The 13,157-nt window shown below is 41.5% G+C and overlaps 1 protein-coding gene across 5 annotated transcripts in view; it reads left to right on the forward strand.

Annotated features, from left to right (window-relative positions):
• cep104 (centrosomal protein 104) overlaps positions 1–13,157 on the forward strand; it is a 30,292-nt gene that overhangs the window by 13,102 nt on the left and 4,033 nt on the right. For 4 of the 5 annotated variants that reach the window (XM_053425326.1, XM_053425328.1, XM_053425327.1 and 1 more), the window contains 9 exons: positions 406–579; positions 2,436–2,612; positions 5,741–5,941; positions 7,558–7,653; positions 7,870–7,957; positions 8,829–8,901; positions 8,985–9,093; positions 9,216–9,354; positions 10,513–10,580. In XM_053425326.1, the coding sequence (XP_053281301.1) occupies positions 406–579; positions 2,436–2,612; positions 5,741–5,941; positions 7,558–7,653; positions 7,870–7,957; positions 8,829–8,901; positions 8,985–9,093; positions 9,216–9,354; positions 10,513–10,580 (1,125 nt within the window). Of the gene's footprint in view, positions 1–405; positions 580–2,435; positions 2,613–5,740; positions 5,942–7,557; positions 7,654–7,869; positions 7,958–8,828; positions 8,902–8,984; positions 9,094–9,215; positions 9,355–10,512; positions 10,581–12,191; positions 13,073–13,157 lie in introns of those variants that run through there. The other variant, XM_053425329.1, reaches the window with a different exon arrangement.

Consider the following 13,157-nt stretch of genomic DNA (forward strand, 5'->3'; position numbering starts at 1 on the left):
CCGATAAATAGAATGATCCATTAAGTAATTAACTGGTTAATTTGCGTCTTCACAAAAGTGCTTCAGTTTGAGTTCATGTTGAACACAACTCTTCTCTGGCTTCTTCAGGCTGCATGTCACACAGTTACATCCTGGCTCCATATGTAGCCCAGGGTGTTAAAATGCTGCTAATACAAACCAACTATTCTCCACTGTCAGGTTTAAAGGTCCCATAAGCTTGTAACTAAGTGCAAAAATATTTAACATGCTCCGACAGGCTCCATTCTCCATCAGCATACTCCAACCAACTTCAATTGAACATGGCTTAGTCCTGCTTGCTGACACCCCCCTGTTTGGCTGACACTAATCTGTTTCTTAGACAGTCTACAAAATGTTGAGTTAAATGTCCACTGCCTCTCTCCTCAGGTGCTCCAGGCCTCCTTGATGCTGCTGCGGCTAATGCTGAACCAGCTGATCCCAGGTCTGGGCTTAGGCCGGTCTGAGGTAATCCACTGCGTTGAGCAGACCTGGCCCGACCTGCTGCTCAGGACTGGAGACCCAGCCAGCCGCCTGCGGGCCGTGGTATCTGCCTTCATACAGGTATAGCTTCTTGTCAGTCGGACCAATTTATCTACCCTTAAAGAATACCATTCCCCCCATGGGCACAGTCTTTTAGACATTAAAGATTGTATCTTACAAGCAGATGAATGTGATGGCGTGTGCACCAATCCGTTCTCCCCCCCCCCCCCCACATTCTTGTGAACCGTTTATATAATGAACACCTTGAGGAAAAAATCGAATTTAGTACAAATATTAATTTGGACTCAAGGATGAACGGATCCAACTTGGTGGTCAAATGTCAACGTAATCTCACAACACACATATTTTTACTTTAAAGATTAGCTTTAATGATATGTGGAATTATAACATCATGCAATGTTTTTTGCAACTGAACTGTTTGGTGGAGGCATACACTGCCAGGTTTTTCTTTGATCAGGATTGTGACATGCAAATAAAAAAAAAACTAATATTTTTACACTTTGTTTAAATAACTATTTATTGTTTTAAAAGTGACATTGGCTTACGTTGTTCTTCCTAACATGAAACGGTTTATGGAGGCCTCACTGCCTGCAGTGTTTTATTGTAGCTTCACAGACATGATGAGCCCCTTGTTTGAAGCAAGCTCCATGTTGTTTCCGTGACTGCTGCCTTGTGGCCTTTAACTGCTACAGGGACATTTGCTCGAGTGATAGTCATTTGTTCACTTTCCTGTCTGTGTGTGCAGAGCATGGACTGTAAGTGCAGGAATTGTCTCACTGTGTAAATATGTGTAATGTAAATAAGTAAATGAGTTGAGTTAAATTTAGATTTCTCAACCCATACTCATCCTTTAGGAATCTGTACTGACCCCGATTAGAGCAACGACTGAAACACTAAACGTCTCCTTTTATTTCAACGAGAAATGTTTTTTGTGTGTGTGTGTGTGTGTGTGTCATGGAGTCCAAGTGATACTCAATTCAGATATCGATATAGCGGACACTAGCCTTTTTATTACAGTGTGGGTCCTGTCGGTGTGTGGGTTGTTTATTGCTGGTCCATTTGCGGAGATGATGTGTTTTGCTCTTTGTTTTATTGTTTCGTTACACCCGTCCCTGTGCAGGGGACTACAAAGGTTCTTCTCTCTTGGTATGAGCCAAATCTCTCTATGTGTTTTTAACATTTCTTCCGTTTTTTCTAAATTATATTCTACAAAAGTACTGATATGTATACTCAGGAGCTGTCTCCCGGTTTATTTTCGCTATCATTCTGTTTCAACCTTTAAAAATAGACTGGTTGCTGTGATTTATTTAGCATTATTCACTATATGATATATGATGTTCACCTGCACACACAAATCCTTTATCTGCCCATGTAGCCCTCTCTCACTCTGTTATTAGATGGCCGTTGCTGAGAGAGGATGGCAGAATTGACTGGGTTTCATGGGGGATGCATTTATGGTCATTATACTTTAAAGGGGATGGCGTCCCCCCTCCTCCCCTCATACAATCAGCTAAATAATATACTGGTTGGGGTAAAGTGCGTGGTGTGCCACACATAACCTCCATACATTCCACTCACCTGATGACGGGTCAAATATCCAGGAACTAAGGGAGCTTTCTTCTGTCATACTCTAATTGTACACTTGGGTTATCTGTGATAACTTGTCTCTCTGCCTGATGTTTGTGTTGAACGACAAACTATGTGTGTAGTATCACATATAGTTTGTCTGTTGTTAATTTAATTTAATTATGCAATGATGCATGATTTGCAGTACATTTGACAGTCTGCATGCTCTCTCTCTCTCTCTCTCTCTCTCTCTCTCTCTCTCTCTCTCTCTCTCTCTCTCTCTCTCTCTCCCCCCCCCCCCCATCTCTCCCTCTCTCTCTCTCTCTCTCTCTCTTGTGTCCCTCTTTTAGGAGATAGCTGTTTTGAAGGATGTCCGGGCCTTGCAGGTAATCCCCGCTGACCTAGTGAAGGCCATCAAATTCAAATCCCCCCCTCGTCTGGCTCAGAGTCGGGTGGAGCTGCTCGAGAAGCTGCTCGCTGAACTGGGCACAGAGAACTCTGGCTTCACCGTGGACAACGTCATGACGGTAAAAAACTTAATGCATCTCTCCATTCAGCAGGCATACATCAAGGTGAATTTCCATTACATTTGGCCTGGTGATGACGATGTGACTGATTGAAAGGAGAGTGGACCCTTCATGAGACACTGTGACCAAACCGGCTTCTGTCAGTATAAGCTTGAGTCAGCTGAGTCAATGTTGTCACCACTGGCATCCAGTCTATGTCCATTGCCCTCGTCCTCTGGTTCCCAGTAGTGATCTAATATTTACATGCAAACTAGCCAACTGTTGACATGCTGGTCAGGACAACAAGCAGCCCTGTCCCTCCCGCTCGGCTTTACAACCGGGCCTCCGCCCACCCCCCTCCATTCAGCCCCCCTCCTCACTCTGCGTGGCTTTTGTCATTGAGAGTAAATTGTTAGGTTTGTCCTCTGGGTTTTCTCTACCTTCTGAAGCCAAAGCCCCACAGGTGGCTCTCGGAGTTCTGTTTGTGCATGCTCGCTCTGCGCCCGCCCCCTCTTTTGTGTTGGCCCCTTCCCATGTTTGCTTGGGAAACATAGAGTCTGGATGGAGATGTGACAGGAGGCCTGCATTCTATTCAGCAGCTCGCATTCTCCCCTGTCCTGACTGTTACTTAAACCGGTTTGATGAGAAACATGTTAGAAGCACTGGGTTTAAAGTAAACTCAGCTTCAGGGAGGGAGAACTTGTGAAATAAACTCCCTGACCACTTTATTAGGAACACCCGCACACCTGCTTATTCATGCATTTAACCATATACTTAACAATAATGCATGTAGGCATCTTGCACCAAATGCTCACGCCAAATATCAGAATGGGGGGAAAATGTAGTATCTGAATTTACAAGAAGTGTGATTTTTGATATCAGACAGAGTTTGTGAAATTGTTGATCTCCTGGGATTCTAATGCACAGCAGTTTCTAGAGTTTACCTCAGAATGGTGTCATCATGGAAAACAAAACCTCCAGTGAGCAGCAGTTCTGTGGACGGAAATGCCTTGTTGATGAGAGAGGTCAGAGGAGCATGGCCAGACTGGCAGCGGTAACTGCGCTGAGACCGATCGGCTGCAACAGTAGAGGACCACGCCATGTTCCACTCCTGTTGGCCAATAACAGAAATCTGAGGCTGCAGTGGACAGGGCCTCAACAACACTGGACACCTGAAGACTTGAGTACCATATTCTGGTCTGATGAGTCTCGATTTCTGCCGGGGTTGCAGATTTTTAGGGTCAGAATTTCACATCAGCAGCATAAAACCATGGACCCAGCCTGCTTTGTGTAAACAGTCCATGCTGGTGGTAATGGTGCTGATGTAAAGGTGTGGGGGAAATGTTTTCCTGGCACTTTGGCAGCTTTAATACTAGCAAATCATTATAGTAATTTTGCAGAAATTATGTGATACAGTCATGCGAACATGGAGCACTATTGGTATAAGTCACCGGAATCAGACCAGATTTAGTTCCAGTTTACAGCAGATTATATTCCTTGTTACCTTCATACTCTTAGCACATCACTCAGGCTTTATCAGCCAATCGAGCGAGAAAGATCAAGGATCTAAAAGGTTTTTACAACCTTGTGGATATTTGTCCACGGTGTGACGGCTGATGAAGGCAACACAAAGTGCCTGATGTTAAACTCTCGTGCAAACTACCAAACCAAATCTGACCTGCATGCTGGTTTATAAGGTCTCTATCAAGATAAGGCAGGAACATGTTGTAGCCAGGCAACGTTTAATCAGACAGTTTAAAATGTGTGTTCCGAAATTGTCTACACACTATAGTGTTAGCCCTGCTACGGCTTGAGCATTTTTCCTTTTTCCTCCGCTGTTACCTGGGTGATCTGCTCTGAGGCGGGGATCCAGAGCAAAACAAAGAGGGACGATTGAATTTCTTGTAACTAAAACGAAAAAGAGTTCTGCAAAGAATAGAGAATAACAGAAAGCTGTCCCTGCGACTATGAAGTGAGGGATGGGTTTCCTTTTGTACACAGTTTACCTCTGAATGTCAATGCCTCGCACTGGCGAGATTCCAATTGTGTTGTGATTGTCTTCACAGAGATTATGTGGTATAATGGGCTCTTTTTACATCCCTATGTGCACTTCCCCTTGAGGACTTCCTCAGCTGTTGGGCATGTGGAACCAGACTGCTGATATCACAAATAATGCTTCATTAAACTTTGTCTGGTCTGTAAAAGAGCATGCACTGAAAATATTCTCGTGTCCCCAGTATTCTGAAATTGAATCTAAACTGTAGAAAACTAATCTTAGATACAGGTAATATATATTGCTATTTAGTCAACGACAGTGACACTACCCATTTATATATAGATATATTGCACATACCCTTATTATACTCATATTCGTATTGTATATCTTACCTGCCTACATGCATATAACAGTCTAAATGCATATATGCAATTGTGGCTGGTGATGTAATATATTGGGGGGGTATAAATGGCAGAGGCAACTTTCATGCATTGTGCATTTTTCAGAGAGATGTTTTATGGCTCACACCCTCGCGTTGCTCACAGTACCTCTGTGTCGACACTTTGAAACAGCAATCAGGGGAAGCAATAAAAGGCCTTACTTCCACCTCATCCCGTTAGCCAACTCTGTTTCTCACAACAAGAGCAGGAGAAGCCCCGGCACCGGAAGCAACTCGGCGTTGACCAATCACATTCAATTAAAAAAAAAAGTAAATAAAGAGCAGCCTCAGATCCCTTGTTTGCCAAAAGTTCAAGGACCCACAGGCACTCTCGTTTAGCCAAGCTTGAGACAGAAATTAACCAAATACAATTTAAAAACACTCTCCATTGAATGCTCACAGGTGCTTAAGTTCTATTTTCTGATTTTTTTGTTCTATTTTTTTCCTTCTATTTTATTGCCTGTTCCATTTTCTATCGCATTCTGGATGCTGTAGTGAATTTCCTCTGCGAGGGATGAATACAATTCATCTAATCTTCTCTTATCATAAAGTGCAAAGTATGTTATGTTTTGAATTTTTTTTTCCTTCTTTTGTTTTTTCCTTAATCTTGTGTCTATGTGTAATAGCTCCGACCAGAGGTGAAATTGCTGTGAATTGCATTTAATTCTGTATCCAAGTTCACATGTTGATAGAAAACCTCTTCTCCTCTTTCAGTTCTGTGCCGTGTCGCTGAAGCACACTGCACCGCCGGTTCGAGAGGCGGCGCAGCGCATCGTCTTATCCATGTACCAGCAGCACAGAAGTGCCATTCTCAGCTACCTTCCAGGCAGCGATGATCCTGAACGCAACAGCTTCCTCTACAAAACCCTCTTTGATGGGTTTGCCAAAATTGACGGAAAGCTGGTAGAGACTCAGGCAAGTTTTAATTTCTTTTCTCGACTGCAAATGAAGCTTTTATTGATACTCGACATCCACCTCACTTACAGGGGGATTTTTATAAATAACAAAAAATCCCTCATTTCTATCTAACAAAATGTAACATTTCTGACATGTATATATTTGACTACAATGTGTGTTTTTAAACGTTTTATATCAAACTGCTGGGCCGAGGGCAGTGTTGATTTTTGTATTCAAAAGGGAGCAGCTGGAAGGTGGCAAGAAAAACTGGTAGACAAGCTTTTAGGAGGAGAGTATATGACATCATGTCTTTTGGGTCACAACTGAGAGGAGGTGGAGTTTCATGTTGCACAAACAGCTAGTTCTCTCTGCAGCCTCCTTTGCCAAAGCCCTCATAGGCAGTCTTGTCTTTCTTTTACTTATATGGTTAAACAAATTATGCGCACAAGATGCAAACATGTACCGTACCTTTGATGTATCAATAATAAACTTTATTCATATAGCACCTTTTAAAACACAGTTACAAGGTGCTTTAGTTAAAAATACAAAATTTGAAGTAAAACAAACAAAACAAGGCCCGGTCACCAGACACGACTGTGGAGTGGTGAGCAGGGCCTTCGCTGAGGACAATCGATTCTAAGATTTACTGGGAGCCAGTGAGGTGAACTCGAAATGGGAGTAATGTGCTTTCTTAAGGCAGATTTGGGGTGAGGAGTCTGGCTGCTGCGTTTTTGGACGAGCTGTAATTTATGTAGACTCTGTTTGCTCTGGCAGGTGATGAGAGAATTGCAGTAATCCAAACGAGAAATTAAATGAAAGCATGAATGACAATCTCTCTGGATAAAAACATGCCAATCCTCCTAAGCTGCAAAAAAGCACGACCGGAATAACTGTGTTTCTTATTTATGTAACCTGCTTATTCAAGGTGAGGTCATTATCAAAAATATTGATTTTGTATTTGATTGTATAGGGATGATACAAAACTGGAATTGTTCACATTTTCTTGGTTCGGATCCCAGTTTGCATATCCCCCTGGGTCTCTGGGGTTAGGTTATGGGAGAGTGGATGGTTGTTGCTCTCTGTATGTCGGCCTTGTGATAGGCTGATGACCTGTCCAGGGTTTTACATTTACATTACATTACATTACATTTCATTTAGCTGACTTGTACCTTGCATCTCATCCAATTTCGGCCGGGATGGGCTCCAGCTCCCCCACAAACCTCCACGGATAAGTGGTATAGTTTATTCTGATTCTGATTCTGATGGTTAATGGATGGATTTGTTGCTGTGTACTAGTGTCATCACAATGCAACCAGTAATGAAGACAGCCTGTGGTCCAAAGCTGGCATGGTGCAATATTGTTTTTCCATGTGACTGAGCTTAATTTCTCATTGCCTTTATAAGAGACCGTGTCTTCCCATTACGTATTGACAGTTGTTGCCAACCCAACAACACCTCATCACTGCAGCTCCTAGAGCTTTACGCTGTGCAGCTTTCAAAGTAGAACGACAACAATGAAATGAAAGCTGGTGTGTTGCGCGCCGAAATGGTAGTAAGAGAGGGATAGCAGTTACATAGTCATGGTAAAATGATTCCTACTAAGCGTCTGATGGTGTGTCACTTTTCCCCCCCAGACGTTGAAGAAGGGAGGTGGTCAGCAGGAGGGTCAAAAGGAGAAGGAGGAGATCCACACTCTTCAGGAGCAGCTGGCTGCCTTGAAAGAGATCACAGTAGGTGGAGTTGCCTTCAGACTGCGATGACATCACCTCTCGTAATGGTTGCTAATGTGTATTAATTGCTCCACATGGAATTGAGACTTGGGAGTTCCACCATTTCTCAAAAACGTCTTTGTTTGAATTCAATGTTCATAGTTTATTAAAGTTTTATGTGTGACAGCATCTCTGTTTGGAGCTCTGTTCTCATGACGTCTCTGTCTCTTTGTGAAGGAGAGAAGCAATGAGGGCACCAAGGGACAAATGACCAAGAAGGAAACCCCTAGAGTTGAGAAAGAGTCCCAAAAAGCTGGCAGAGCAAGTATGTACATTTAAAATAACTAAGTAGACGGAAGCAATAACATATGTATATACTGTACACCACTAGGTCTGATCTGTATTGTGTTAAAGCACCCATGGGTATTGGTACAAAGAGCAATGTGATACGAGCACATAAGCCTTTAAATGCTGACTTTCCTCAGTACAGAATGTTCCATGCGTATACTGGTTCACCATACACAGTGTATAGGCTCCTCTTACACGTGCACCAAGCCCCATTCTGCCCTGAGGAAAGTCCAACATGGACTGAAACATTTTCACTTTTGCATATTTGTTTCAGTGTCTGTAATCAACTGCAATATATTTTTAATATAGACATTTGAAACAAAACATCCATTGCAAGACAATTTAATAATACCTAAGACATGGCAGTAACAGGGCTGTACCTGTGACACAGAAAAATATCATTAAAGCTTTTGGATTACAAATGTCATTTTTAATACATCCAACTACAATGTTTTCATTTGTGTGTAGTTTACTCTTAAGTGATGTATTATTACCTTTGCCCTAACATCTTCGAAGCTTGGCATTAGGGAATGACCTGTTTACAAATCTACCATATGTCTTATCCTTATTTAAATGTTTTTTTAATTCTGTAAAGTTTGTATAATTTCTGTATATTTTGCTGGTACTTGAAATGTAAGGAGAGAGGGAAGAAAAAAGCTAATCCCACATTACAAGGTGCAATCTGGTCCGAGGCCATTCAACCAAAAGAGCCTGCACATTTATGCCACTCCGTCCCACACAGAATTTTATTCAAACAACTTTTCCATTTCAGAGTGGGATCTTCGTCAGGTCCTTTAAATGTAGGAAATCAAATGTCTTGACAAGTAACATGTCTTTTTCATTTCCAGCTGTCAGCAAAGTGCCGCAGAACAAGATGACAGACCGAGCAGAAGTCCAACAATCTAGCAACTGTCTGGACAAGTAAGTAAAGACAATGTGAAATCAATGTGATTCTCTGGGCTTTAGCGTATTAACCCAATCGGCATTTATATGCTCTGTTTCAGCTTGTGTATATTCTGTGGCAAAAAGGACGAGTCATACACAGAAGATGGATTGGACCTTCATTACTGGAAACACTGTCCTATGCTGCGGCGCTGCAGTGAATGCAGACAGGTAGACTCACATTCACAGACGGTTTATCACTTCTTGTAATCCTCTCGAACAAAATCTGTTTAACCACCACCGCAGTAATACAGCATGAAGACATTGTGTGTATTTCTGCTGTGTGTTCACAGGTAGTGGAGATAGCCAGCCTCACAGAGCATCTACTGGGTGAATGTGAGAGCAATTCCAAGTTCAGCCAATGTCCGCGCTGCTCAGAGGCCGTGGCTTCTGAGGATCTGACTCGCCATGTCCAGGGTCCTTCCTGCAACTGTGAGTCATTGCTTTACCAGAGGGTAGAAGGGTTCTAGGGTTCTGGGATCTAATGGTGAGCCTGCAGATTGTAACCAACCCCTGACCTCACCTGTTCCTTAGCGGTCATGAAGACCCTACGGTGGCCTTCAGGTAACATAATAACACAAAGGGTGAACTCTAGAGCCTCTGTTTGGTTTTTCTAAAGTAATGAAAACACTGTGATACTTATGTTTTAAGGAGGCACTTAAAAGCTGCAGTTTAGTCTCTGCTCAGGTCAAGTGTCCCAGTCAAACGTCCATGTGACATTTTTATTTACACCTGTGCTTTTCTACTGTGACATATCAAAATGTCTGCTGTGAAAAAGGCCGATATCTGATTTCCATTGGAGAAAGAACATCAGTGTGTGTTTGGTGGCTGATTAGGTAAACAATTTGTTTATGACATTTAGTTAAACAGTAAGGATATTTACTGTTACAAATCGCCCAAAAGTGTCTATTCTTACATTTCTAAAACGCAGAGACAGTGAACTATGTTAATGTGAATATGCCAAAAATATGAATACAGTTATATATTTGTGGCCCCAAAGAAAGCCCCTAAAAAAACATGATGAAACACCAGAAGAGATGCTCTTCATTCATTCAAGTACTTTTCCAAGGTATTAGGTTTCAGCAGTGTTTGGGCAAAATACCAAACCCTGTTACCACTATTTAGTGTCTGAAAGGTGAGGCCAGCTTCTCTTAGAGCATCTGCTGTTTGCTTTTACCAGAGGAACGGACCTTAAATGTTGATTTATCCACTAACCTGAGGGGGAAGCTCACTTCATCAGTGCTACATGTGTTATGAGAACCAGCTTGTTTGAATAATTTTACAATAAAAAGCCAGACAAAACAAGGTTTACCCCACATCACCCATATGTTCCCATAAATAATTGACAGCTGCAGTGAGGCTTTTGTGTTGCCAAAACTTCAAGTTTGTCTCGCCTCTCTTGATAAGTTCGATAATTAGTAATGTAACTTGAGATCGATAGTTTACCATTCTCCCATTCCTCCAGGGTATAATGCATTTTAAACTGTTCTCCTTCACTGGTGTAATTTCATCATTTTCTTTAGTGTGTTAAGGGCTCTTTTGCTGTAATTGTATAATGGGCTGCTTAAAAGTGTCGTGTTTCTGTTTCAGCTCCCGTCTCCGGTAAAGGCTCCAACCATTGTCCTTTGTGCCACAACAACTTCATGCCTGGGGAGGAGGTAAGACGTATAAGATACGTATCCATGTAGGAGATCCAGCTGTACCAGTTATTCCACCATCATCCCAGTGTGTTGTGTTCCCTAACCTTAACCCTAAACCGATTACTGCGATATAAGCAACTAGAATGAGAGTGCATACCACCACCAAGGCCCAACAGTCTATTTGTGAAACAACTTTTAAATTCACTATATCCAGGCTTTTATGTGGATCTGCATCAAATTGCACACACTCATAAATACAGTAATAGTCCGAGAAATCAAGTCAAATTAGGAAAAATGTCTAATATCTCACAATCTTAAAGAAAGTCAAACACAATTTGCAGATCCGCCACCTGATCCAGATCCACACCACAATTGTGTGTGTTTTTCCTTGGGTCATGCCCTACCCCTCCACAATATTTCAAATTGATTGGGTAATTTTTGTGTAATCCTGCTAACTATCAAACAAGCAACGAACACAGACAACATAATCTCCTTGGCTGAGGTAACAAAAAGGACAATAAACAAAGATTTGTTTAGTTGCTTCCCAGATCATTAAATAGTCAAATTAATGAGGAAGAAAAAAAGAAGCTGAATGTTGTAAAGGTGAAGTTCGATAAAATGTTTTCACTCAGTGCGCTTCTCTATTTTCCCTCTTTTATATCAACACAGAAACTAGAACGCCTCTAATATGAGGCCTGAGCACCAAACAGGTGTGGAGGTAAAACACCACCATTGTTGGCCTTTTAAAGACTTCAAAGGAAGGAGAAGCCTTAGTTCTTACTGGGCTGTTACATTTGTCTCAAGATCAAGTAACGTCCATCACATTCTTCACATTCCTGTAGAACTCAACAGCGTGGCTCCGGAAGTAAAAAATCCTATTCATTTACTGAATAGAGATTCTGATTATCAGTCATAACGTTGAAACCGTCCAACGTAGACTTATAAACACTATATGAAATGCTATATACTCAAATATTACTAATTACTAACTCCATTATATTGCAACACTATATTAACTAAAAGTTTAGATTCGAGAAGATGCGCTCTGGAAGTTGTATGGAAAGGGGTAATTCGCGATGTTTTCTGGGATGCGTAGTTCCTTCACTCTTAAAATCATTTTGCACCCAGTCCTGTACCTTTGCCTTTTATGGTTATGATTCCTCAGGTAGTTGGTCAGCCTGGTTCTATGTTTAAAACATTTTCATACGGATTTTCTAAAACGTCAGTAGAGAAAATGAATTTGAATTTTATTTCCGGAACCAGAGCCGTTCTAAAAGTTGGCGGTCGCTGTTCCGCTCTTTAATTTTAAACTGAGAAGTAAAAATAATAATATTCTGATTAGCTATTCATTGATGAAACAATTTACTTTTGACACGAACTATAAACACTGGACCAATTGTTCTCTTGTGTTCAAAGGTACAGTTTTCTTTTATTTTCCAGCAATAGTAGCAGTTCTCCTCAGACCTGCAACAGGAAGTAATTTTATTATTCAACAGGTAGAACGTCTGAATGAGGAAATGCCATCAAAGTGGGAACTCCAGAATATGAGCTTTAACTGCCTATAGCTTTATGTTTTATATTACACAGAGACAATAGTTACTCTTATCTTGTATACTTCTCATATTTCAGCTCTCCTGAGGCCGCTCATCCATCCCTAATGCTCGGTGTCTGTCCACTTTTGTGTGACGGGAAAAAGTAGAATGAATGTGGACTGCACCGCTAAAAGATGTAACCACCGTGTCTCCTCTCATTTGTCTGTTTCCCCTGTCTCTGTCTATGTCAGTTTAATGAATCATGCAACTCGTCTTTAGAGGAGCCTCTCTCTCCACCGGTACCTCGGATGGAACTTTATTTTGTTGCTTGATAGGCTGTGTGTTGCCGTATATGTTTGACTTGCATACAGTTCATGATAAGAATGAGGAGAAGAAGTATTTTGTGTTAATTCAAGTGGTTACAGCAAGAAGTAGTGGGCTACATTTAATAAAATATCTTCTTTGCTTTTGCCATTTTATACAAATGACTGATTTGGCTGTGGTCAGATGAACGTCATATTGAACATTCTAAAGCCACACAGAGCACTGCATCGATTGAGTGTTAAATCAGCCTCTTTATCAGCAGCCATTGAAACGTACAGCAGTCAAAGAAAAGGTGCACCTGATTTACACAAGACTGAATCTAGCTGGAATTAAGCCTTAAAGTAAATATCTGTTTCTTATGAGACACTTCCACTGTGCTTATCATAACAAAAATAAATCATTGATGATTAAACATGAATATTTGACCATGTTTCAGTTTTTAGTGATTTGCTGTTCAGCCATTTACCACTGATGTGTACATAAAAGAGATTAAAAGAGTATATCAAGGTTTTCTGTGAGTTATAGCTAATCTGCGCTCTCATTCAGAAACTGAATCACAACATGCAGTCTGTCATCTCACACATCCTTAAAAATCTTGCGAAGAAGAAGAAACTAACGGAAAAGTCACACTCTCGCTGCCAGAGCTCAGAGCGCAGACCCAATCAAAGACGACAGTGTTAGTGGGATGGAGGGCGGCCATTCGGGCATTGACTGGGCCTACAGTCACCCGTGGTCGTCC

Source organism: Pleuronectes platessa, chromosome 6 (assembly GCF_947347685.1).
Source record: "Pleuronectes platessa chromosome 6, fPlePla1.1, whole genome shotgun sequence".
NCBI lineage: Eukaryota > Metazoa > Chordata > Actinopteri > Pleuronectiformes > Pleuronectidae > Pleuronectes > Pleuronectes platessa.